Source organism: Punica granatum, chromosome 2, assembly GCF_007655135.1.
Source record: "Punica granatum isolate Tunisia-2019 chromosome 2, ASM765513v2, whole genome shotgun sequence".
In the NCBI taxonomy this organism is placed as follows: Eukaryota; Viridiplantae; Streptophyta; class Magnoliopsida; order Myrtales; family Lythraceae; genus Punica; species Punica granatum.
The window spans coordinates 41,849,432-41,875,778 of NC_045128.1; the positions used below are offsets into that span (position 1 = coordinate 41,849,432).

General features: G+C 40.3%; 7 protein-coding genes and 1 non-coding gene across 9 annotated transcripts; 6 read left to right on the forward strand and 2 right to left on the reverse strand.

Moving 5' to 3' along the window:
• The first annotated feature begins 5,714 nt into the window (after positions 1–5,714).
• On the forward strand, positions 5,715–6,640 carry LOC116194026 (protein ANTAGONIST OF LIKE HETEROCHROMATIN PROTEIN 1-like). Its single transcript, XM_031522751.1, has 3 exons — positions 5,715–6,215; positions 6,304–6,529; positions 6,636–6,640. The coding sequence occupies exons 1-3, from the start codon at positions 5,715–5,717 to the stop codon at positions 6,638–6,640; spliced, it is 732 nt and encodes a 243-aa protein (XP_031378611.1).
• Positions 6,641–10,231: 3,591 nt separating this feature from the next.
• Positions 10,232–11,087, forward strand: LOC116196211. Its single transcript, XM_031525829.1, has 2 exons — positions 10,232–10,626; positions 10,777–11,087. The coding sequence occupies exons 1-2, from the start codon at positions 10,316–10,318 to the stop codon at positions 10,832–10,834; spliced, it is 369 nt and encodes a 122-aa protein (XP_031381689.1). The 5' UTR covers positions 10,232–10,315; the 3' UTR covers positions 10,835–11,087.
• Positions 11,088–11,780: 693 nt separating this feature from the next.
• On the forward strand, positions 11,781–13,198 carry LOC116196213 (40S ribosomal protein S13). The gene is made up of 4 exons (XM_031525831.1): positions 11,781–11,981; positions 12,116–12,254; positions 12,482–12,668; positions 12,933–13,198. Exons 1-4 carry the CDS (start codon positions 11,886–11,888, stop codon positions 12,964–12,966), a joined length of 456 nt encoding a protein of 151 aa, XP_031381691.1. The 5' UTR covers positions 11,781–11,885; the 3' UTR covers positions 12,967–13,198.
• Positions 13,199–13,282: 84 nt separating this feature from the next.
• On the reverse strand, positions 13,283–15,438 carry LOC116196212 (agamous-like MADS-box protein AGL66). Its single transcript, XM_031525830.1, has 10 exons — positions 14,870–15,438; positions 14,695–14,748; positions 14,583–14,601; positions 14,419–14,480; positions 14,266–14,272; positions 14,105–14,166; positions 13,914–14,013; positions 13,768–13,812; positions 13,601–13,667; positions 13,283–13,485 (listed from the first exon to the last, which is right to left on the reverse strand). The coding sequence occupies exons 1-10, from the start codon at positions 15,058–15,060 to the stop codon at positions 13,475–13,477; spliced, it is 618 nt and encodes a 205-aa protein (XP_031381690.1). The 5' UTR covers positions 15,061–15,438; the 3' UTR covers positions 13,283–13,474.
• A 115-nt stretch (positions 15,439–15,553) lies between these two features.
• Positions 15,554–15,626, forward strand: TRNAA-AGC. The gene has a single exon. It is a non-coding gene; the product is annotated as a tRNA-Ala (tRNA).
• Positions 15,627–17,794: 2,168 nt separating this feature from the next.
• On the forward strand, positions 17,795–20,154 carry LOC116196215 (transcription factor ILR3-like). 2 transcript variants are annotated; one of them, XR_004154790.1, is made up of 6 exons: positions 17,795–18,257; positions 18,886–18,948; positions 19,067–19,144; positions 19,233–19,395; positions 19,596–19,919; positions 20,009–20,154. XR_004154790.1 is itself a non-coding variant. In XM_031525833.1 (5 exons), exons 1-5 carry the CDS (start codon positions 18,121–18,123, stop codon positions 19,851–19,853), a joined length of 699 nt encoding a protein of 232 aa, XP_031381693.1. In that variant the 5' UTR covers positions 17,795–18,120; the 3' UTR covers positions 19,854–20,154. The 2 variants fall into 2 exon arrangements, 1 of the variants encoding a protein (XP_031381693.1); XM_031525833.1 differs by having other exon boundaries at positions 19,596–20,154.
• Positions 20,155–20,717: 563 nt separating this feature from the next.
• Positions 20,718–21,849, reverse strand: LOC116196214 (uclacyanin 1-like). The gene is made up of 2 exons (XM_031525832.1): positions 21,595–21,849; positions 20,718–21,478 (listed from the first exon to the last, which is right to left on the reverse strand). Exons 1-2 carry the CDS (start codon positions 21,758–21,760, stop codon positions 20,916–20,918), a joined length of 729 nt encoding a protein of 242 aa, XP_031381692.1. The 5' UTR covers positions 21,761–21,849; the 3' UTR covers positions 20,718–20,915.
• A 3,061-nt stretch (positions 21,850–24,910) lies between these two features.
• Positions 24,911–26,285, forward strand: LOC116193902 (cyclin-U1-1). Its single transcript, XM_031522644.1, has 2 exons — positions 24,911–25,406; positions 25,745–26,285. Exons 1-2 carry the CDS (start codon positions 25,015–25,017, stop codon positions 26,049–26,051), a joined length of 699 nt encoding a protein of 232 aa, XP_031378504.1. The 5' UTR covers positions 24,911–25,014; the 3' UTR covers positions 26,052–26,285.
• The last annotated feature ends 62 nt before the right edge of the window (positions 26,286–26,347 follow it).

Here is a 26,347-nt window from a genome sequence, read left to right on the forward strand (position 1 = left end):
ATAAATTAGTCAGTGATCAATAAGTGACATGGTTCAACCAACTTCGATTGGGTGGGGATTCGATTTACCCTTCCAGCTGAAGCAACTCTTGGAAATGATGAAAACCACCATCCGCTCTCTCTAATTGGATAAGATTTAACGAAGGATATTTAACCATATATGATATGCGCTGCGTTCGGTAGACCGGATTAGACAGGATATAGATTTAGAATGGGATGAGAATCAAATATCTCATGATTTTTCGTAATATCCCAATTAGTTATGAAAAAGATTACCTTAAAAACAAACGTTTGTTTATAATTATTTTAAAAGTAATATTAATTTTAATGATTAAATAAATCAAAAGAGAAAAAGAAAAAGAACATGGAGAAAGGAAGAGGGCCTGTGCAGGGCCTCACCGGGGGTATGGTGGCTGCCGTAGGGACTGCACTGTCCCATAATCGTCTCTTTTACTTCACTCGAAGAGAGAATAGAGGAAGGAGATTAGAGCCGTGGTGGCTCGTCTCTTTTATTGAGAAGAGAGATAGACTCCTGTGCGCCATTGAGGCCAGACGCTGGCAATCGCCATAGACGAGGTCATCGGCAAGCACTATATCTACAAGCGATCTTGTTGAGACGGTGGTGGTTGAGGCGGTGGTGGCCGGCATCATGCCACCACCATCCCTCTCGATTCTTCAATTCTTTTAATGCCATATTTTGTAAATCTAAAACAGGAGTAGGGGTATTCCAGTCCCATTATATAAAATCTATCCTAAAACGCCGTAAATCCACCTCCTAATTAGGATTATAGTTCCTCAATAATAATGTCGTGGCAGATTCCTAATTTAGTTCCTACCTAATTACACCAAACACGGGTTTAGGATTTCGAAAATCCTAGCCTACTATTTATGCAGGCAGATCAAATGTGGCCATAATGTAATAGGTAACGTGTAAACAATTAGGATCAAATTAGTAAATCAATATAAATCATTAAGTACTCAATAATTTTACTATATAAGCACAGTCTTGATTTGAAAAGAAGAGTAAAATGCAGTTTACCCCCAACCTTTGGCCTTATTGGCAAAGTGCCCCTGACCTTTGAAAATTTACACTATACTATGCGATCTATTTATTAAGAAGCAAAATACATCCTAGGCCAACTTTCCGATCACTTTTCTGACCAAAAATTAATTTATTAATTTAAAATTTTAGAAAATCATTTAAAAATTAAAAATTATAATCGAAAATTAAAATGCCACGAACCCAGCATAATCAAAGAGACGAAGGAGAGAATGGCCCCGGTTGTAGAAATTGATTTTATTTGCGGCATCGTATATGACCCAAAGGAGGTTGTGTCTTCTTCCTCGAGGTGTGTTCTTTTTCTCGTCTTCCTATTGTGTCTCATTTCAAGATCTGGGTCATGACATAAACAATGTCTCTCAGAGAAGGCTATTTTCGAGCAAGCGATGAATGCATTTCAATGCAAGAGCTGCCACCTCGGCGAGGCTAGTCGAGATCCCCTTTTTTCCTCACTCTCTAACTATAGTTCGGATCTTTTTTTTTTTTTGAATTTTATTTTCAATTTTAAAATCATATTCTAATCATTTAAATTAATAAACTAATTTTTGGACGGAAAAAGTGATCGGAAGGTTGGCCTAGGGTGCACTTTGCTTCTTTAAAATAGGTCGGTGGTATGATGTAAATTTTTAAGGTCGGGGGGCACTTTGCCACTAGGTCCAAATCTTAGGGAGCAAGCAGCATTTTATTCTAAAAAGAATGTACTCTCAAAATTTATTTTTGATATATATAGCCACAAAGGTAAATGTCTAAATAAAGAATTATAAATGTATATACAATTAGAATTAAATTATTAAATGCATATAAATCATTAAATACTTAAAATTTTTATTATTTCTAAACAAACAATTATTAATGCACATACAATTAGGATTAAATCAGTTAATGCATATAAATCATTTAATACTTAATAGTTTTATTATTTCTAAACAAACAATTATAAATATATATACAATTAGAATTAAATCAGTACATGCATATAAATCATTAAATATTTAATAATTTAATTATACAAGCACATTCTTTATTTAAAAAAAATGTAATTTCAAAACTTATTTAGAAAAAATACAAATTTTTTTTAAAAAAAAATTATAAAAAATTCAACATAATTAATAACTAAAAGAAAAATCTATTAATTTGCAATACGTATTTATGACTATTGAATACTTCCGAAATAGTAAAAGATAAATCTATCTAAAATTATTAAAAGTAGATAATTTGCACTTTCTTTTCTAATAAAATACATTAAAGTCATCTATTACAGTTTTTTAGAATTTGATATATAAGTAAATGTAATATGTTTCTAAATAATATTATTTTCTTCATTTATATTTCTTATTCATTTCTAATTATCGTTAATTTGTTATCGTATGCACTAATATTTGAATGGTTTCAATTTATAAATACATAACTTAATGAAAATTTCAATTGTAGTGTTAAATTTGAAAAAAAAATCAATCTAAAAGCAACTACTATAATTACCATGCGTTTGTTTTCGGAGTTAAAGTTAAGAATTTGTGATTGTGATTGTGATTGTAGAAGAAGACAAAAAAAAATTTGACCGTTTGTGGGGTCCACCACTCTGAAGCTCGTGGCCTTGCCCCCACCACACCCCAAGCCGTGCAACGACCATTTCATTTCTTTGACTGAACAGGAGAGGCCCCTACCCACCGTTCTTCTGCTCTTCAGACACCTCGCTGCCTCCCCAACTTTCTTCCTTCTGTGATCTGCATCCGTGAAGCTTTAATCCTTGAATCTGTCGGTTCTACCGCACGCTCCCTATCCTCTACGAACGCGTGAAGCCTTAGTCCCCCTGCAGAATTCGGTCGTCTGTGAAGATCAGTGGACAGGCGTCGAATTTTGTCGAGCCCCTACCAATGGGTGTTACGGTATAAGAGCGTCTTCGTCCGAAGCCAATTCCATATCGAAGGGAAAGGTACTTTCTTCCACCAATTTCAAATTACATTCTGTGATTTTCCCAATTTTTATGCCGGGTTGAGGATAGGTCTACGGCCGAGTTGTTGGACGAAATTGCTGATGATTTTTGGTCGATTTCGGTTTCATTGCTTTCTGTGGACATCTGTGCGGTTGATTTTGTTATTGCTGTTGGTCAATTTGTCTATTCCGGCTGCATTGGATTGGAGTATTGATCTGTTATGCATTGATTTGTTTTGCTGAAACCTACGTCGTTGCATTTGTTTGTTTCCCCTGGTCACAGGCAGCACACATGCTCGATGAAATGTCTGTGAAGGGCTTAATAGAAATAGCATGAATTCCGAAATCTGCTTCTGCTTTCGTCCTGTGCTGTTCATCCAAAGTAAATGAACGCTTTATCAAAGCTTGAATTTTCTATGTCTTTTATGCTTGAATGAATGGCAATTAAATGGCATTAATTTCATAAACCGTCCTTGTTCTTCTTGAATTTGCTCTGTGCTTGTTATGTTTGTTTATATTACATATGTGACTGTCAGAATTAGTTTACAGAACCTTAGGTTGCACACAAGGGGTACAATGGATTCTGTTGGAGAGAAGTAGCTATTCGTGACTGAGCTTTACTTTTCTGATTTGTTCCTTCCAGAGGTGCGGTTTTGGTTTCTCGATAACAAATATTTGGCATCGCAATAATGTCCATGTAGCAGATTTATATGCATGAAGGACAATGAATTATTGTAATATCGATTACATAGTATGTATCTTGTCAGATGAACTTTCTGTAGTTTTGCATACTGATCTATAGCATGGCTTGATGAACTTTCTGTCAGATGAACTTTCTGTCAGAGGAACTTTCTGGAGTTTTATTGATTGTGTTGTTGCTCTTGCTGATGATTCGTTCTTGCGACGAAGAATGGAGCTATTTCTGTCAATTTTTCAGGGAAAATAGCTCGGTTTGATTGCTCTGGTTGGTGGCTTGACTGAAATAATATGATGTGTATGTTCACAAGCTATTATGTATTTGATTATTAGTTGATCATGTGATGTGCTTCTCGTCTCAAGGGCATGATGGATTGTATATCTCATGCAAATGTCTCGGATGCGATATAGAGTCCTTTCGTTTGCTTTACGCATTCCGAAATTTTCCAGCGAGGGACTTTGGGATTTAGCATTTCTTTATGATAAGCCATGAACTTTTGTTTATGTGCTAAATTTAGGTTGGGAAAAAACTTGGTTCTATACGTCAAATTTGGACATATTCTCTGCTTTTCGCACTGAAGATGTTGCCTTGCTTGCATATTTATATGTCTGTTTTTGTGCTGAATTTTCAACAAGTGCACACAAACATTGTTGTTTCTCATATTTTATTGTATCACCGCAGTATAAGTTGTTGTTTTAGTTGTTTCAAAGACATGGCCCCCAAGGGTGAAGGCGTACTTGAGTGGACTGAAGCGCTGGAGAACACTTTCATTACCATCTTGCTCGAGAAGTTTACAAGGACGCATACAACATATTGGAAAGCCAGGAACTGGGAACAAATGAATAAGGAGCTGGAAGAGCAATTCCCAGGCACCATTCTCGACGCCAACAAGTTGCGGCAGAAACTACGCAGACTGAGGATCCAATACACGCAGTTCACCGAGCTGATTGGGCACACTGGAGTCGGCTGGGATGAGACAACCAATACCGTAAAAGCGAATGCTGATGTCTAGGACAAGTTTATTAAGGTATAGTAACACTAACCTTTACTTCTGATACTTTTTCCAGTTTGTAATTTTCCACATACAGTAGTTCATACTTTTATATTTGTTGCTTTTTTTAAAACATGCAGAAGAACAGTAGCTTCAAGACTTTTCAGAACAAAGGTTGCAAGCATTACACATCATTGAAAGAGTTGTTCAGGTCTAAGACAGCAACAGGTGCATTACGAATTTCATCGACCGACCCACCAAAGAGCCCAGAAACATATGCACGCATGGAAGAGGAGTTCCTAGCAGCAGCGTCAAGCCGTGGGAAAGAACCGATCAATCTTGACGAGGGATCCGGCGATAGTGATGACCCCGTTCATGAGGTTATCGAACCAGTTGTTACTGGGTCCCGTCGTCATGTGCGCAAAAGGAGTTCGACCACCGGGTCGCGGTTGCAGGAGTGCCTGGACATGTTGAAGTGCAATCTCAGCAATAGGGACAAGGACATAAATTGTACCCCTCCTGAAACGAAGAAAAGTAAATCCGTGACGAGCCCCGACAAACCAGCAAAGGGCAGCATCGAGGAGGCGATGGATGTGCTGAATAAAATGCGTCCATCCATGTCCATAAAAGAGTATCTCGTGGCTAGTGATCGACTTTCAAGGGAGGAGCACACATGGCGTATGTTCATGTGCCTTCTCGATGATACAAGGTTGCCATGGGTTTGTAGCCTGCTTGATCCTTGAACGGCCACGGTCCATCGTCTACTACGATATATCTTTATAACTAAGAGTTTATTTGTTATGTCATTTACTAAACCTTTGTTTTATATTTGTTGCGTGTGCTATGTTGTTGATTGAACTATGTGTTTGTTTTATGTGACTCTTGTGACATGCAATTACGATGTTTGTGCATTGCACTTGCATTTGTTTTACATTTCAAGCCTGATTCCTTTGACCATATCATTTCAATTCTATGCTTTTGGTAATCTGCCATCTTGTTTGTCGATATAGTTCGCTAAGCTAAAGGGAACACACAATGTCAAGACACGGGAATTCACGACGAAATGATAACCAATCAAGAGATGCCCAACTTATGAGAATTTATTTGGCGCTGGAGATTGCGGCGGCTGAAGAAGATGTCCCGCGCAACATTCCTTGTCGAACCTCACGTCTACAAGGCAGATATTACATAGAGGAAGTTCTTGGCAATGACACAAGGTGTTACGAGAATTTCAGGATGAACCCTCACGTATTTCATAACCTGTGCGATACGCTAAGAGCAAATTGTGGAATCAGAAATAGCAGGAATGGTATGACCGTCGAGGAGATGGTCGGCATGTTCTTAATGGTAGTTGCACATAGTACGCGCTTGGCCGTGGTTGCCGAACGATTTCAGCATTCTAAGGAGACGGTGTCACGAGTCATCAAGGTAATAGCTCATGGAATTCATTCGTTGTCATCAATGTATATAAGACGGAGGAACGCTGATGTACAGCCGGAAATTCAGAGTTGCCGAAAATGGTACCCATTCTTTCAGGTATGTGTCGTACATGTGATAAATTAAAATACCACTAATTTTTTTTTGCTGTATAATGTAATTCGTATTCTTTTCATTATTATTGTAGAATTGCATTGGAGCAATCGATGGGACCCATGTGTGTGCTTGTGTTCCATCATCGGTGAGAGGCGCGTATCGCGATCGGAATAATGAGATTACGCAAAATGTACTCGCCGCTTGTTCGCATGACATGATGTTCACTTATGTCGTCACTGGATGGGAGGGTTCTGCTCATGACTCTCGAATTTTGTCCGATGCCGCTACATTGGAATTATTTCCCGCACCATATGGCGGTAAGTTCTTCATGCCCATATCGTATGTTCCCTTCTCAATCGCGTATATATTTTCATAAATACATTCCACTACTGTTATATATTAGATCTACATTTCTGCTTGCAGAATAATATTATGTAATCGATGCGGGATTCCCTAATATTCCGGGTTATCTGGCTCCTTATAAAGGCCAAAGGTATCACCGCAGTGATTATAATGACGATACCCCACCAACGACGGAGAAAGAGTTATTCAATCAACGTCACGCATCCGTTCGTAATGTTATCGAACGGTGTTTTGGGGTGCTGAAGAACAGATTTGCAATACTGCGGACAATGTCAAATTACGGCCCGCTTCGCCAAGGACAAATTACTCTTGCATGCTTCGTGTTGCACAATTTCATTCGGCTAAATAATTATCACGATAGATTATTCGAAGAGTATGGAAATGCATGGGAATATTACGATGAATTCCGAAATCCTCCTCATCTAACTGGGGATCGGGTTGATGTAGACACAAGAAGCAGGGAAATGGATGCATTACGTAATCGTATTGCAAATGCAATATGGAATGCGGAAACAAGAGGAAACCGGTAATATTGGAATGAATAGAAGGTATAGATAATTAATTGTAATAGGATTGTATATTGAATAATATATGGGGCCCACCAGTTTTGACTTTTGAAATGCTTGTTTTGTTGTGTAGTGTATTGAGTTAAAGTTAAAGTTAAAATTTTAAACCACGACTCTGAAAACAAACGGAGCGATAATAATCTGCGCATCGCACAGCAATTAAAAAAATAAAAAAAGGCTAGAGTTAATGTCGTGATGCGTCAAATGCAATCGTAAAAATGAAATTGGCTAATTTTCCAAGTTTGGGGATCTGTTTCTTCATGCGCACTGGTTTCATTCTTGTCGTGGCCAATAGAGGAAAGACTCGTCACACCCAGAAAGCAATTGGACTGAAAGATAATTTCTAAATCAAACCAAAACTATGGTCACGGAATCTCCCGTGGTCACTTTCTTTGAAGAAAAAATCAGTCGGGACCACCGACGGGGTCCCCAAGCGATTGGACCTTCGCAAAACACAAGACAATGTCTCGATTTTCGCACTACCTATCGATGCCGGGAAAGAATTCTCTCGACATACAATGCAGCCCACAAAAACAACAATGTTGGGTTCATGCACGAGACATTTGCAACATTGCATAGGGTCGAAGGCAACGTTCTGTGGCGGAGATGCGTTGGTATTTCCCTCGTCAGTGCGTCATCCACTGTTTGTGAGAGCACTTTTTTAATACTGTGTTTAATTTTAAAGTATGATTTTAAAATTAAGTTTTAATTTTGAAAAATAATGATATAAATGATTATATATGAGGTTCACCATTTGATTTTATATGAGTTATTTTGTTTTGTTGTGAAAAAAAGAGTGATATAAATAGGATCCACCCTTTAACTTTGTATGAATTATTTTATTTTATTGCGAGTAGAATTAAGTTAAAGTGTAATTTTAAAATTTAACTTTGAAACTAAACGAGCCAAAATCTTTCTTTTGTTCTTCTGCTGATGGCTGGCTCCACCGGGTTCCATCACTCGCTTGAGCCCACACGCAATAATCGGAATAAGTACTGGCTCATCTTCGGGCGTATAGACTAGACCGAAAAAATTATCGTAAACAATAACATCCACGATAAGATTGTTTACTGTTGGTTTCGCATTGCGCTAAATCTTGGGTTTATGATTTCATCAATGGAGGACGTTCATTGGAGCCGCTATACCTTTCGTTTTCCTTTTGTACCTTGAAATGAATGAATTACCTGTCCAATCAAAGGATATTAAGAGCATAATTGAACCGACATATTTGTCTTTCCTTATCATCAACTGGCTCATTGGTGGCAGACAAATATATATCAATCTGATCTGACGCTTTACGCTCGCTTTAGACCTGTCACGGTTATGACGAACGATGGATGTATCATTGGCTTACCGTCTCAGCTGTAAGTTCGCGAGATGATGAATTTGATTAGCTAAAAAAAGACACGACATAAGCGCAAGCAACATTAATAGTGGATAATCATAAAATAAAGGGATAATAGCGTCATATAACCTAACGTTTGAAGGAATTCTTAATTCTAACTCAAACTTGATTTTTTACCTGAGATATCTCAACGTTGACGTGTTGGTTTCAAATCTATCCCGACGCTAACTTTCCGTCCAAAATTGACGGAATTGCACATGTGGCACGTTAATTTTGTAACAAGTGTCGGGATAAATGTGAAATTAACGTATCACGTGTGCAGTTCCGTCAATTTTGGATAGAAAGTTAGCGTCAGGATAGATTTGAAACCAACATGTCAATGTTGGGATATCTCAAGTAAAAAATTAAGTTTGAACTAGAACTAAGAATTTCTTTAAACGTTAGGTTATATGGCGCTATTAATCCTAAAATAAAATGCAAAGGTCGGGAAGGTGCACCCACAGTCCATTGGAATCTGCGGGAAGAAAATTCTAGGGGGACTCTTCTTGAGAAAAAATGAAAAAGAGAAAATCCTTTCCAGTTGGCCAAGTTGGCCTTTCTTGCTACAAACTGCCAAGAAGAAATTCACTTCTACTGGAAGAAACAAAGACATGTCCGCTGTATCCTGTCTATGGGGATTGAGATCTTACTCTCTAATTGGCTCCAGCCTACTGCCTATGGATTCACAAGTTGATGGACTAATTTAATTTAAGCATATGCATTGAGATGAGCGATAAAGTTCAAACACCGTACAAGTTCACGGAATAGATCCGTCCGATTACAGGGCGTGCAAGTAATTCAATGAGGAGAGATCACTTGAATTTTGAACTTTTTTCGGAAAAGTTAAACTTTGTAATCACAAAAACGTTCCTATTCGGTTTTGATATTTTGCTTTGCTCTTATTGATAGAGGGAAGTTTGTTTACCTTATTATTATTTTTCAGTAGGTTCCCCTTTGTTAGGAACTACTAACTCGTTGCCAACTTTTCAATCTTTAAATTTGGTACATTCATGAATAAATGAACAACCATTAATGTGTATTGATTCATATTGCTATATACAATGTATAAAAATCCTATACGATATGTATATTGCATAAATCTATTAGCTATTTTGCAATCCTGGATGGATAGCCCTCGCTCCTTCCCAGATGATGTTGATATACATAATTCAACCGATTAAGATAATCGATTTGTTATTTATGTGAATTTCCACACGAGATTCAGAATAAGAACTTCACAAAGAACCATTTGATTTTTTAACCATCCTCTCACATTATTTCATTCTATTATAATTAATAAAAAAGTAAATGTATGATCAAATAATGAAAGTGAAAAAAAATTTCACTAGAATTGGTTTGGTGGTTCAAAAGTGTGATTTTTTTTGGGAAATATTCAAGTCACCTCGAAAAGAATGCAATAGAACACTTCTTATTAGACCACCTATCTGAACTGCCTTAAGTCGGACTTACTTGAGCTTATACGATGTTCACGTGTAATGTAAGATTAGTCTGCGAAGTTCGGACACAATTATTTTAAAAAAAACCCAAAAAAAATAATTCTTACTGCCATGTCGTCCCTCCTCCGGATAAGGACAAACCTCTTTCACTATGGCTACACGGAATCCCGTCCACCTCAGCATATCAAATAACTACCGTAATAATTGAAATCTATATATATAAGATAGCCCAACTCCGAGACCTCCCCGCCCCGCCTCGCACGTGTTTGTCTCTCCTCCCTCGACCGCGAATATTCCCCCGGCTTCAATTTAGCAATCCTACCTCTTCCCTGAATGAAGTGCTTCTCCAACTTGGGCTCCTTCTGCCGGCGCGCCAGGGCCCCGTCGACGCCGCCGATGGAAGCCGGCGATCCCCTCACGCCGCCCTCCGCGACCGGATCCCGGCGCAGGCGCCGGTTGTCAGGCTGCAAGTCGAAGTCGGGCACCAGCACGCATTGGCGTCCTGGGCTGACGGCCATTTCTGAAGATGTCGTCTCTCCGGCTGACGAGAAAAGGACCAATTGGTTGAGGAAGAAACCGGCAAGCAAGAAGCAGTCGTTCGATAAGTCTCACAGTTTCAGCCACCCAGATGAGTACTACAGCAGGTATTAATATTCATCATCTGTTTTTCTTACCCTTCCTCACATATAAATTCAAGTCCGGATATTTTCTATTGTGACTTTTTATTGATAAAAGATATTTCCAGTGGGGCTTAATTCTGAATATTTGGTTCCTGTTGGTTTCTATTTGTTCAGGTCGAACTCGATGTCGATGGTCATGCCAACATTCTCACCGACGCCGTTCATGTTTTGAGATGGCCGGTTCACTCGCTGATATGGTTCGAAAGATCGGTCGGTCTACCTCTGCAGTCTGCATCGCTCTATTCATCCATGAATTGTATAGCGGCTCTAGAGCGGTGGATGAATAGAATCGGATGCCTGAATTTGTAAATTCCTATAGCAATCTTAAGTTTGGAAGAGCTTGTCCGTAAGGATTTGTCGGTGCTTGTAATATATTACTATCGGAAATCTACTAAAATTGAAATATTGCTTGCATTTTGGTTGAAGCTGCAGTGCAATCTACGGAATACAGAACTGATCCCATCTTTATCGCTTTTTACAATTACCAACCCTTTTACATCGTGTCCCGACACCATCAATGATTTATAACTTCTGAAAGTCGTAGTTGTGAAACTCGAAACCCAAAATCACTGCCACAATTACATCATTCACTGCTGGTACTTGTTGTAACGTCTATGTTCGCAAGTTGCAAACCTGTGAATCTCGGGACATCGCGGAAATTTAAAACGCCGATTTTGTAATAGAAATCAGTAAGCATGAATGAATGCTTGGACTAGGAGTGCTGTTATGCTGAAAATATAATTACCAAAAAAATAAGTGCTTATTTTAAAATAAATTAAAATATTTGAGAAAAATAAATTGAAACAGCTGAAATTAAAATTAATACTTAAAATAAAGAATAAGCAAAAGCAATATCATTAAGAACATGCTTTAAAAACAGGTGAAGAAAGCATTTATGTGACCGCTATGGCACTGCTGAACGAATTTTATCAATTGGAAATGGGCCGTAAAATGAAGTCAAGCCCAGGTTACAAATGGGCCGAAAATGCAGTAAGCCCAGCTTTTAGTGGGCTGTGAAATTAAGTAAACCCCAGTTTATAGATGAGCTGCTCATTTGACCCGGATGATCCATTTGACGACCCGACTAAACTTTCGATCACTCATCTACACCCCTCTCTCGCTCCCCGTCTCTTCATCGTCCAGTTAAGGCATCAAGCAGAAGAGGGAGCGTTAGGGTTACCAGTAACAAGGGACAGGGCGGCGGAGCCTCCGTAAGCGTCACCATGGGTCGTATGCACAGCCGTGGCAAGGGCATCTCAGCCTCAGCTCTCCCTTACAAGCGGACACCCCCGAGCTGGCTCAAGATTTCATCTCAAGACGTGAGTTAAAAGAGCTCAAATCTCACTCTCGTACTAGTCTCCTTGCTGCTACAGTTTATCGTGGAGATTCATGTTCGCTGCATTGAATGTTTGAGTCTATCTTTGAGCTGAACAGCTGAGAGGCATTCTCGCAGGTCGAGGAGAACATCTGCAAGTTCGCCAAGAAGGGGCTGACTCCGTCCCAGATTGGCGTTATCCTCCGTGACTCTCACGGTATCGCTCAAGTAAAGAGCGTCACCGGGAGCAAGATCCTCCGTATCCTTAAGGCTCACGGTACGTTATGGCTACAATTTGACTACTTTCTTCTAGTTATTGTAAGAACAAAGTGCTCTGTGTGGTATGCATTTGCTATGACTCAGTTTGAGGTCAGTCGGTAATCGAGAAAGCCAATGATTTCTCCATTGAAGTTTCAATTTTGTTGTTATTTCTTATCTTTATTTAGCATTGGTATTAAATATGCTCTTTGTTTGAATTTCTCCATTCTCATGATTGTTATATAGGTCTTGCGCCTGAAATTCCCGAGGATCTGTACCATCTGATCAAGAAGGCAGTGTCAATCAGGAAGCACTTGGAGCGGAACCGGAAGGACAAGGACTCAAAATTTAGATTGATCCTCGTCGAGAGCAGAATCCACAGGCTTGCTCGCTACTACAAGAAAACAAAGAAGCTTCCTCCTGTTTGGAAATAGTAAGTTTTCCGACTTTTATGCTTGAAATTTCCTTGAATGGTTGAGGAATGGAAGCTTTTGTGAATATGGAATATACTGATTTGAACTCAGGATTAGACCCAGAAAAGGAGCATGGCATCGATATATAACCTGTCTCCCGGAATTAGCTTTGCACATCATTTCTATGTGGTTTCTTTTTGCGACAGTCCGTTATCTCGTATATTGTCAACGCTGGCAAGGTCATGAACAATGTATCTAACTAGCGTTTCATTCGTCTTTTGCAGTGAATCTACTACTGCTAGCACGCTGGTGGCTTAAGCCGGGAACAAAGCTTCAAATGAAGCTGGACCTTCTGCCTGCTTTCGGGTAGGTGTGGTTGTTATGGCTTTTTCGCCTATTCTACTCTCCCTTCACCTCCTGTAACAGATTTGTCAGTTAATTGGTGATGAGTTAGAATGACCAAGGATTGGATGGTGTTCTGGTGCCAATTTTTTGATGCGATTGATTCTATCTCTATTGGAACCTTCGTGATGTTTTACAGTTGATGAAATGCCAGTAGTGAGTGTCGTAACAATAATGTTCTTCCTCGAGATATCGGTATGCTATTGATAAGCCAGCCAAGAAATCGGAGTCTAAAAAACGATTCAAATATCTTGAAATAGAACCAGAACAAGTTGCAACGAAGATGATGCATTCTCGCTGAAGCTGAAATATGAGAGGATTACATAGGGAGATGGATACTAAGCATATCGTAAATAGTTTGACACTCTTCAAAGCTTCCAGTAGGAAGCTGACGGTGAGGTTCGAACGAGAGTATTGTCGTTCGCTACGGCATTCCTGCAAAATTATATTGAAGATGTCAGTAAATCAACTCATCAAGTGAATTCTTGGGATACTCTCGTATCTCGTGGCATACGTATGTAGAAGTTGGCCAACTATATCAGAGTGTCACCTCTTGGCATTTGAGGGTTAGATGTTCCAAGGCTGCAAATTTGATCCATACCTTCGGCAGCAGATGCCTACGCATAAAAAAAATAAAATCACCTTAAAAGTATATGCGAGTTTCATCTTGATTTTATGTCTGGCAAAGCTCTCGACATCAATCTTCATAGTACGTACCTCGATACTAGCAGATGGTTGCTGCACATTTTGACGCAATTTCTCCTGTCAACGTAAGAAGAAGACAGATTGCGGTCGACTGGCCACGGCCAAAAAACGTTCATATATATATATAAACACATGAGCACTAGTAATTATTTAGCGACCTTCAGTTCTTCTAGTTTCTGAAGAGCTTCGATAAGGAAGCGTCTATGCACTTCAGCTTCTTGAACCGATGTGATACTCTCGAGCTGCGGACTGTAATATCTGTTTTTTGCTCATCGAAAACAAGTTAGTCTGGTTCATTCACTGTCACACCATACCTAAAACAATCGGAAAAGGGAAATCCGTGTTCAACCTCATCTTGCCTTGTACTTCGATCTGTCGCTGTTTCAGCCTCCAGAATTTTTCCTCGAGCGCCTGAGGAGCCAAGTGCACGTGAAAATCAGAAACTCCTTTTGATTTATCTTCAAAACGATAGTGATATAAGAAATTACCATTGTATCTCAATGCCAGTACCTGAATTCTGCAGCAGGTAGATAGATGGAACGAGTTAAGCATACAAAAAAAGGGGGAAAAATCTCGTTGGAAGCAAGAAAAATATAAGGAAAGTACAGAGTATCATTGAACTATGTTCGTATATTTATTCCGTCAGTCTGCAAGTGGACTTACTTCGCCATCTTTTCAATCATTTCAGTTTCATGCTTCACGCGCTCGAGATTCTGACACAAAACCTGAATATGCCAATGATTGCGATAAGGCTACGACATTTTTCCTCCTCTTCTTTGCATTCATCAAACATTCCCAATTAGTGGATGTGTTCGTAGAAGAGATACCTCTAGTTCTTCACTGCATCTGCATATCACGGGGAGGGAAACAAGTTATTCAGTTACGAAAAGCCCTTTGTTCGAATTAAAATTATCCAAAGACATGAAAACCGAAACATACCCTCCTCGTAATATGTCGAGGCGATCAAAATAACGGAGGAAAATATCCTCAACCCTTAAACAAGGAGAAGAAATGAAAGAAAAAGAGTAAGCCAAACAAGCAATGACAGGATGTTGAAACAAAAGGCAGAAACATCAATGAAAAACTTCATGCTACTGGCTGTACAAGTATCAACCTTGCGTTGCTAGAAAAGCTAGTCAATCGACCTCCCGGAGAAAACATTAGAATGCCAATATCGACATCGCACAAGATAGCCAATTCAGCAGCCTTCTGAACGATCCAATCTCTGCCCTTTGAGAACTTCAGTTGGCGGGTGATGCCATCAAGTCTATCCCTTGACTGCTCCTCTTGACTCTCAGTCGACATGGATACTGAAGGTAGATCAAACCTGCAAGAGGATGGATTTGTTTCTGGGTCGAGATGAGGTAAGGTGACTGGGGAATTCGGATTATATAGCCAAAGAATGCATTAAATCTTGGTGACATCCAAAAAGAGAATGGATTTTAAGGTAGTTTAGCTCATTGTTCAGTTGGTGTAAAACTTCCAAGGAAATCCGTTGCACTCTTTAATGACAATTTGTTCTTAAGCTAAAACTAGCAAAAGTGAGAGTATTTCAGTTATTATGAAACGGTCTCTTCGATAATCCCGAGGGAAGAGCCGGGGTCCGAGAAAGAAGCATTAAAATTGCATCGTTACATCAATGAGACGAGGACGATCCCCTAGCAGTAATTAGATCAAACGTGGAAGAAATAATATTTACTCCCTGATCTGGAAAATTTTGCGTTGGCTTAATAGAAGATGTTGATGGTAGTCAGTATCATGAGGTAAGTTCTTGAGATGAGCAAACCTAAGCATAGATGGGGATGTAGCTCAGATGGTAGAGCGCTCGCTTAGCATGCGAGAGGTACGGGGATCGATACCCCGCATCTCCACTTTTTTCGTGTCGCTATCCCTTTTCGATTTTGGCAAAAAATTCTTTGGTTGACTGGGCCCCGCTGGTCCCACAAATGCGTATTTAGTGACGGAAATACCTTTTGACTGGTTTTATTTTCATTTTTCTCTTTCCGGCGATGTTGACGGGTCTTTTGGAATCTTTCTTTCTTATCTCAGCAACAGTACAATATTTTTCTCATTTATCATTATACTATGCCCATAAATGGGTATGTTTATGGCAGGATTTGGGACGATTGGATCCTTCCCAAATTCCAACCCTTTAGAAATGGTCCGTCTTCAAAACCTTTTCAAATCCGTTAAAAATATAGAGAAAAAAATTTTAAATCGTTCCTACTAAAGTAACGGATTCCCATTGAAAGCTTACCTTTTACTCATTAATGCATTCTTAGTCATTATACTGAAACTTAAATAGTAGTGACTGCAAAACAAACATTTAATCACATTAGTTTCATAAGTAAAAATATCGATTAAATTAACATCTCTCTTGAAAGAATTTTATCTCTTCAAATTTCTCCAATACAACTCATAATAAATTAGAATAATTCACTTGATTAAAAGAATAAACTGAATCAAACACAGCAAATTTCTTAATCCTCCACGAGTTTCACATCTTCATCGACATCTTCTTTTTATGCGAGAGACACGATACGTTCCACCGCAAATGAATGGAGTATTTCAGTATTATCCACATTTATTAAAGGTTATTTAGCAAAATTAATCAATGACTAGGGAAATTTTATGGTTAGTTTGGTTTTACAAATAAATTTTAATTTTAATTTTAACTCTATTCCACTTATTTTTAATTCAAAAATACAATCATTACTTTCTCTCAACTATTCATTACTTTTTCACACTTTTTTTCATAATTCAACAAAACAATCATTACAACTCAATTAAAATTAAAATTCAACTCTACTTAACTCTAAAATCAAATACAACATTAGTAATTTTAATCTTAAAGGGTTTGGGACGGATTTTGATACAAAATACTGAGGGCCTGTTTGGTTTCCCAATATTATTTTAAAATCACAATTCTAACTTAACTCTACCCACTACAAAACAAAATAACTCATACAAAGTCAAAGGGTGGGCCCCATTTATACCACTTTTTTCCACAACAAAATAACATAACTCATACAAAGTCAAAGGGTAGACTCCATTTATACATCTCAAAATCAAAATTAAAATCTGATTTTAAAATCCTATTATGAAACCAAACGCAACCTGAATTCTTCCCAGACCCTCCAACTATGCTTTGCCTAAAATGACGCATTAAGTGATAGATCCTTCAACAGATTTTCACCATGAAATTCAAATGAACACATCTGGACGTGTCATCAACAAACCAGCTTACGTTATTTAAATTCCACTTGTCAGCAAATTAGTGGGGTTTTTTTTTTGTCAAGTAAAAAGTCAGCATATGTTTTAAAAAATAAATTTTTTCTTTGGGTAAGTTGAAATCCATTTTCAATATCCATGTATAATTTTCCCCATGAACATTGCTTTCAAGATACCGATGCCATCATACACCAGCACGCACACGAAACCCAGCCCCGGGCCCCACATCAAGCACAATTATTGCATGGCAATGGATTACATTGGCCCCAAAAAAAAAATTTTTAATACATTTAACCAATCATCACTCATCATACGCTAAAGGTAAAAACCATCTGATTTCACGTTTTAATAGTTCAAAATATTATGAGGTTGATATCCTCTCATGGATTTCTGGAGCGATGTCGCATGTTTTCCGCATATTTCAGTCTATAAGGTCGTGTTCTGTTGCGGTCGATGCAAAAGTTAAGCATGTATTCATAGAGAGGTTTCTTATACGGTTGTCACCTTGACAAATTAATACTTTATACTGAATGGTGTCCTACTTCGATTCAAATGCGTATTATTTCGATTTTAGGGATCATTAACGATGAATTTTGAACTCGTTTATGCATTCCAATAAAAATACCGCATCTCTTAATAAAAATATCATCTTATGATGACGAATTGTCATCGTATTAGATCCGAGAAACAGAGAGAGAATGATGGTGGAGCCGGGAGAGGGAGGCGTTTACTTTTCTCTGTTTTAAAAAAAAAAGAAAAAAGAAAAAAAAGAGGAAGATGAAGGAACAGGAACGGGGAGGGGGAGAGAGAGAGAGAGAGAGAGAGAGAGATTGAGGAGGCAGAGAGCACCCTGTGTGACGCTCGGCGTTTCAATCCTTCCCTTTCTTTATCCCATCCATCACTATCGCCTTCAGAGCATCTTCTCTTTTCCTCCCTCCGGTCCCTCCCAACTCCCACTTTCTTCTTTCGTGTCATAACATCCTACAGGCCCATCTCCATATCTCTCTCTCTCTCTCTCTCAATCCTTCCTTTCGGATGTTCTCCATAGATACACGCAGATATTCCAGTCCCGTGCTTTCCACACTCTCCTAGCTAGCTAGCTAGCTTCCTATCATAACTTTTGCCAGGCAACCAATGGAAATTGACTCCATGGACGGCTCCAACTGGCTCGCCGATTATGGTTACGTCGAAGACGAAGTGGACTTCTTTCAACCGTCTTCCGGGTTCGCCAGCTGGGCCTCTCCCGCCTTCGGTTGCTCATCTGATCTCAGGTGCTCTCTCTGTCCGTCCGTCCTAGTACACCTTGCTTGAACTTCTCTTTATATCCGACTTGATCCCGCTCGTGCTCGTCTTTCTGCGTGCTCTTTGATGTATGGAATTCGATATGTGTGTACACAAAGCACGTTTCAATTCAAGACGTGCCTCATCAGCCCTTGTATATACCATATATCTGCAGTTCTACAGCTTGTGTTTCTAAAGGACCACGCTATACTGTCAAGAGCACTTAATGGAAACGCGATTTATCATTCATTATTATTTACTGGATTCCCCCCGTCAAATATGAGATCGTGCCTGGTCAATCCAATTTGATGGTCATCAACCGTTGCGGGATGCAGGAGAACGTGGAGTAATATTTTGTAATTTGCCGCTATCTCGGGATGAAAATAATGATCAAGGGCTAAATAATATGTTAAATAGTGAGGTAGATAAAGGGCCCTGAGACTGCTTCTATACCTGAATAAGCTAGGTACTACAGTGAATTGCCATGCTGGTCATCAACAATTGGCATCCTGATCCTCAGGATATATAGAGCTTATATTAACTTGTGTTCGATCTTGTTACGGTGCTTTATGTTCGAATCTCTCGGCATATTGATTATTGGCCTCTACATGTTTCCAGTGTAGAAGTCAACTACTCTTTTACAGATTCAGACAGCCTGAAGATGCCGAGTTGTCGTAAAAGGTAAGACATTTAATTTTCTCTTTTCTTAGATTGCAATAAAAAAAGGATGAACGGCCCTCCTTGACAAGAACAATTTATCGAAGAGTTTGACTAAATACTGGTGTTAATGCTTCTCTAGGCTCAAACCCGATTCGTGCAATGCATTAGGATCCAAGGCAGGCCGAGAGAAGACGAGGAGAGACAAGCTCAATGAAAGGCACGTTTTCTGTTGTTTCCTTTTTGTGTGTCTGATTTAACTTTACTCCTTAGGAGCTCTCACATGAATTGATTAGCATCAAGTTAAGGTTCCTAGAGTTGACTTCAATTTTGGAGCCTGGAAAGCCACCTAAGACGGACAAGGCCGTCATTCTGAGTGATGCTGTTCGAACTGTGACCCAGTTACGTGCTGAGACAGAGGAACTCAAGGAATCGAATGGCCAGTTGCAAGAGAAGATAAAAGAACTCAAGGTAAGAAGAAGGCTCTCCATTACAACTTTTAAACTTAAATTTTCTGAAGTGAACTGGCTGAGGTATGCTTTAAAGGGATCGATCTGACTAATGCTCAAATTACGAGCAATCTAACGGGTGATGAATGATGACTGGTTCAAGCCAGCTCCTTAGGTTAAGCATGTAAAGTGGCCTAATTATATAGCTATTTTCTTATGTAGGCTGAGAAGAATGAACTTCGAGATGAGAAACAGAGGCTGAAGGCCGACAAAGAGAAATTGGAGCAGCAGGTGAAAGCCATGAGTGTTCAAATGAGCTACCTGCCTCATCTTTCAGCAATGTTTGCTGCCCAAGGGCAGGCCACCAGCAACAAGTTGATGCCATACATCGGATTCCCTGGTGCTGCCATGTGGCAGTTCATGTCCCCATCAGTGATTGATACCTCACAGGATCATGTACAACGCCCCCCAGCCGCTTAGTTGGAACCTGAAGCATATCCAATCAGTCGATCCATCTTTGTATGGCGAACAAACTCCACCCCGAAGGTTGTGTATTTTACTAGTATTCTGTTGTTTTCTGTTTATGGCATGTTGGCTTTCCACCAAGTGGAAATCTGGATTTGTGCTGTTGGCAGGTCTGAATGCTCCGAAGTTCATCTGCTGTAACATACAATAAGCAGACGCTTTGTGAAGAACAAACAGTTTGCGTGCTCTTGTAACTGATAACATCCGGCCAGCTCTTTGCCGTTTTTCAATTCACTTGGGTTGGACTTTCTCTTGATGCCATAAAGATGCACTGCAGATGATAAGAAAAAAAAAAAGAAAAAACTCGTTAGATATTAAAAGCTCCGGAGATGCAAATCTTTCTGTGTTTAGGTGGGTTGCAGTTGAGTTCTGTTCATCTCCTTGGAAACTTCGCATTGTATTATTGGAGCAGGTGAAGATTCCCATGGCAAACAATTGAATTGATCAGACCTATTCTGTTGGAGAAACTGACATGACAAACTCCCGATACATGTTTACCAGATTGGGGCTGCTTGTTGTGTTTCATACAGATCGTGACGATTGTAATCTACTTCGATCAGTGCATGCATGCCGTTACATTATCACGTGCACTTAAAAGAAGACAAAGTCATGTAACTTATTCAATTACTGCGTTTTATGTTCATGCTCTAGAGATTTCGGCAGAGAATATGATCGAGTTTTTCAAACTTTTCATGTAGGTGTTACTAAACAAAGAGAAATTTTGTACAGAAATGCCTCGACCAGTCCCACAAGTTTGCCAAATGAAGCAATCATTTGGAAAATGACGAGAGATTGCATTGAGTCAGAATGTTCCATGCGTAATATTAACGAAAATCTGAAATTTTCTGGACTCTTATAGATAGACATAAGATTACATGCAAGAGGAGGGAGTTCTAGGCTCTCTCAAGTGTTTTTCTCGTTGATTCCTGAAGAGCATACAGTGCAACAAATAATACAGTAAATTTGCTCAATCAAACCAACATCCAAACAATTCAAATTCCAATTGTGTTCTCATGCTTACAGAGCCATAAGCATCACGGCCACAAAGCTCAGGCCCTTGCCAAAACCGACAGGAAACCTGCCCTTGCTAGCCGATGAGGTCGGCGAGTCCGGTGAAGTAGTACGAGTCATGGGAGTTGAGTTCGTTGGATCTTCAGAATCTGGAACTTCAGGAACCGGCAATGAAGTGCCTGGAAGTGGCGACTCTGATGGTGTAGGGAGGGTTATTTCTGGAACTGGCGACTCTGATGGTGAAGCGAGCGATGTTTCTGGAGCCGGAGAGGGAATTGGACTGATCTCGGGCACAACTGGTGGAGGCGCGACCGGACTAGGAGCTATAGGAGATTCAGCAGGAGATTCTGCTGGCGCTGCCAATGAGCTGGCGAGCGTGTTGACTGCGAGCTTCATTCCAGCGGAGCAGTGGCCAACGGTCGAGCAGATGAAGTACCTCTTCCCCGGAGAACTGAGTGGAACCACGGATGAACCACCAGTGTAGGTCTGAATCGGGTTACTTGCTTGGCAAGAGTCATAGTCCGCCTTTGTAACTTCAGTCACATCATGGCTTGTGGAGTATTGGAAAACTGGAATCATCAATTAACAACAATATATCAACTCAGTGATTAGCACTCTCTCCAATCGATCGTAACTCTAAAGTTTCCAAGCTGTCCATTCTAAAGGCTAGGTGGTCATAACTTACTCAGATTATCTCCGACATGGAACGACTGAGAGGAAGCCCATGTCTGCTCGTCAGTAACCGCATCCCAACCTCCGCTGGGACCCCCCACGGTGTAATTAGCTGCTGCAGCCAGTTCAATGAACAGAGCTCCAAGTAACAAGTACTTGAACATCCCTGACATTGCCATTATGATGGCGCTGGAGATTGAAGTAGGGAGTCCTAGATACTTATCGAGCAGGAAAATGAATTCAGCGAGAGACGTAAGCCAAATCTGTTTACAACTTTGGCTAGGGGGAACTCTACTTATAGCATTGGTGGGGTTCTCTAAGGATACCTAGCTAGTTGGAGTTGGTTTTAGTTGAACTGGCTACAACAGAACATTACTTTCCAATGAAATATGAAATTCTATTATTTGGTTTCACACACACATTTATTTTTACGAATTCCATTCCAAGGTATCGGTCGTCACTGGAGCAAGTGAGAAGAGGTTCAAGAATCGATCACCAAATCCAACTTTTCTGGTCACTTGACATAACATTGTCACTGTCGTGATATTATATAGTTTCCCTTTCTTTCCCTTAAAATATGTACCTTTTGGACATACATAAAGCTTAGACTCGAGAGAAGTAGAAATTTAGAATATTCTTATGGAGTGGTTTGTCCTACATTTACGAGTGCACCTAATCGTTCAGGCAGTCCAACCTGTCAACAGACCCGATCATAGCCCTGGTCTTGAATTAAATCGGGCTTGGTTGAGCTTCCCACCCAAACCGTGAAGCTCCTTGATTGTAAACTGCAGGGTCGCTGTGGCTCCTTAACATGTAGTGCATGTATCTGTTAAAACTTCAGTTTGATTTAAGCCGACCACCGGATCGGCCCATGAAGTGGTCTCTATCGGCAGGCTCCATCCGTGATGGTTGTGAAGATCTACCAAGGCCTCACCAAGACTGCCACGGAAGATGTCGGAAAGGGCTTTCCAAAAGGTAAGTCCCCGGTGACCATGACTCAACCAAGCGGACCAAGGGAAAAGTCTTCCTGGTCATGCTTGGGAGCCAGATCTTGCATACTTGTGCAAAAGTGGAATAGGGATGTTCATGAGTAGGGTTTGGGATGGCTTGATCCTTCCCAAATCCAAACCCTTCCTAGGTCCGCTCCCAAACCCGTCCCAAACTCGTTATGAATTTGTGAGAAATATCTTAAACCCTTCCCAAAAACTTAACGTGTTTCCACCGGAAATTCTCTTACCATTAAGGCACTCACGTCCACCGTAGAAGAACCTGAACATAACTTAAACAATAGCCACAACAAACGAAACACACAAGTTTATTGAATAAAAACATCAATTAAGTTAAACAAGTTTCAAGAAATTCTCCAACATAATCCAAAATAAATTCGACCAATTCACTCCATTAAAAAGAGCTAAACTTATTCAAACACATAGAGCTCCATAAACTTAATCCCCTGCGAGCTTCTCAATGGAGTTATTTTAGTAGTTTTAAGCTTAACGGATTTGAGACAAGTTTTTATGGTAAAAATCAAACCCTTCCCAAATCCTGCAGAGTTTTGACGAAAAATTCCTAAGCCATTCTCACGATTCAATGGGCAAAATCCTTTTATTACTGATTAGGATCAGGACGGGGTTGAATTCCATTTATCGAAATCCATGAACATTCCTAAAGTCGAAGTCGTCAGCTTTCTTTTTTTGCTGAATAGAAATCGTAAGTTTTCAGAGCCTCAACCGTACAAGTGGATAGGTTTATCAGCGTGAAATCAAAATAGGTGGGCAAGAAAAACGTCCCCGTAAGACATCATCAATTATTCAGAATGATTGCTCCCTTATTTCTGCATCATTATCACATTGATTCAAAGAAAAGGAAAAAAAAACTGCTTGAGAAAAATTATCAAGATTAAAAATCTAAAATTACTCGTGGCCTATCATTTCACTTTCCAGCAACCAGAAAAAGATCGATGATATCTTGAAATTTAATCATATTTTATCTTCAACTACAACCCAAAATGGAGATGGGCCCATCATCCTAATAATTACTGGAAACGTTCACCAGCACAAATAATTTGGTCTTGCCAAGCCTTACTAAACAAAAGATATAGAAAATTCACAATTAATTCTCCATCACAAATTTCGAGTAGGACTCTCCAATGCGACAAAAGTAAAAACAAGACCATGGGAAGAGGGAGGACACTGCTTAGATGCAGGCGACCGAAAATTCAGTTATTTCCAAGTATAAAATATTTACTTTTGTGTACAAGAGTAAATTTAAGAGATGACTGAATATTTCGTGACTGGTCAAAAGAATTTCTTGAAGAGGGAAGGGACACAAGAGTGTTCCATCGATAGTAGAGCTGAAGAAAGACATTCAGAGACTCAGCCCCAAAGAAACAAAACTTTGACAGAGTTCGTCGCACTTCTTCCCGGAGTAGCTTTCGACTCGCGTCGTATATGAGAATACATGAAGATATATGCATGGTTTAAGTCGTATTCTCAATAGTGTACAAGCCTTGTGCTCTTCTCAGGGCCCCATAGAGCTGCCAGATGCCATAATTCTAACCCGCTCTCTGTAAAATGGCTTAAACTCTCCCATTTCCTCGTCATCCAATTCCTGCATAATGAGTAAAGGCAGATCATACTCGGAGAACACGAGCTAGGAGGGCATTTTCTCTGCTTCAGAATAAACGGTTTGCTGTGAGCTGTGTGCCGAGCAGGCGTCTGTGTACTGCTGAAGCAGATGAGGCTTTTCAGTGCAGAAAGTGCGATAGGAGCGTTCACACAGCTAACTTCCTGGCTCTTCGCCATGCCCGATGCGTCCTCTGTGAAACTTGTAAGCGGTTCACGCGGAGATACATTGTTGGAACTTCAATGGAGGTGAAGCTCCGAACAGTGGTGAAGCTGTCACAAAGCAGCCAGGACAGTAAAATGAACTACTCTTGGAGGATCGATATTGTGTATACTTCCTCGAATGTATGGTACCAGCCCGGCAACTGGATATTATAATATTCAGTGCAAGGGGACAGGGAGATTCTGTGCAAACTATTTTAGTTCTAAGTATCACAGCTGTACTAAATCAAGAAGATTCCCTGAAACTAGGCGACCAATATGATTTCAAATATTTAGCTAATATTTGAGTACTTTCCTTGCTCTGTATGAAGGTAAATTAACAAAGTTTGGCATTCTTCGTTGTCCTAGGCAGATCAATGTGGTCGCATACCCTTTTTATTCCCTTTGTCCCGTACGGTCCAGCTCAGAATAGCAACGTCCACGTGTCAATCACCCAGTGAGGAGCCACCAACAAAGGAGATAACATAACTCTGCCTCACAGACCCACAGACTCTCTCTCAGCCACCCGAAGAGAACTCAATGAGCTGAGCTTATTCCTCTTTGTCTCTTGCTCTCACCAACCTTCTACTTCCGGAAATGGCCGGTGAATGCTAGCTGCCACCGGCTCCTACGCTCCGACCCTCGGGTTGGATGCGCCGAGCCAGGCTGTGGAGACAACCACTCCGAGGGTCCTTTCCATACTCTCGGGGGTCCTGGAGCGGCTGGTGGCCCGGAACGACCGGCTCCTGGCGAGCCGGCGATTCGAGGCTGGAAAGAGCCTCAAGGGATTCCACGGGGTCAGGGCCCCTGCTATAAGCTTACCCAAGTATTTGGAGCGGATATACAAGTACACAGGCTGTAGCCCGGCATGTTTCGTGGTTGGGTACGTGTACATTGACAGGCTGGTGCATAGGCACCCCGACTCTCTCGTCGTGTCGCTGAACGTGCACCGCCTGCTTGTCACGAGCGTCATGGTTGCTTCTAAGGTGCTTGATGATGTGTGAGTGATAACACTGCCCTTCTCCCTCATTCCTCTCAGCATTTTAGTAAGAAGGAATCTGCAGGAATATGAAATGGAATTGCAGTAGAGAACAGGATTATTGCATTTGTTGGATCCACTTGGTTCTGATTCCTATTGTTCATGAGTTAGTGTTGAAAATTTAGGCAGTTGGGGACTCAGGGAACTGTTTTTTCCATCTCTCTTTCCCGTAATGACTTGTTTATTTCAGAACATGAACTATAACCCATAAAAATTCTCAGTGTCTAAATCTCCACCGAATGAATCGGATGTGTGAAATTGATTTCCCTAGTGGATTGCTAATTAATAATTACTGACAGGCATTACAACAATGCGTTCTATGCTCGGGTTGGGGGAGTGAGCAACGTGGAGCTGAACAGGCTTGAGATCGAGCTGCTCTTTCTGCTGGACTTTGGAGTTGTGGTCAGCTCTGGGGTTTTCGAGAGCTACTGCCTACACCTCGAAAGGGAAGTCCTCATCAATGGCCTGGAAGGGATGAACAGGATTGACAAGGCACTTGCGCTGCCCAACATTGGCCTAGAGCATGTGCCCGAAATTCCTGTAGGCAATACTACGGCAAAAGGATCTAATGCTAGTTCTCCTCCTCCTGATAAGCTCGAAGACTGACCCACAAATTGCTCTCATACGGTTCAGTATCCTCCTCGGATTTTCTCATACTCCGGACTCTCTTCTTAGGAAATCTGCTCTCTTGTAGTACAGTATCCCCTGCAACCTGCAGTTTTTCAGATTCTTCAATTTACGAAGATTCTCATGTACCTTGTTCAGAAAAGTTACAGAAATGATTCCCAGAAACATAGTATGTCCTCGTCTTGGCGAATGATCTTGTCGGAAATTCCACTATATATCCGAGAAATGTCAATCGTTGCAAAGAATATGTACATACCAAAGTGAAACACAAAAAT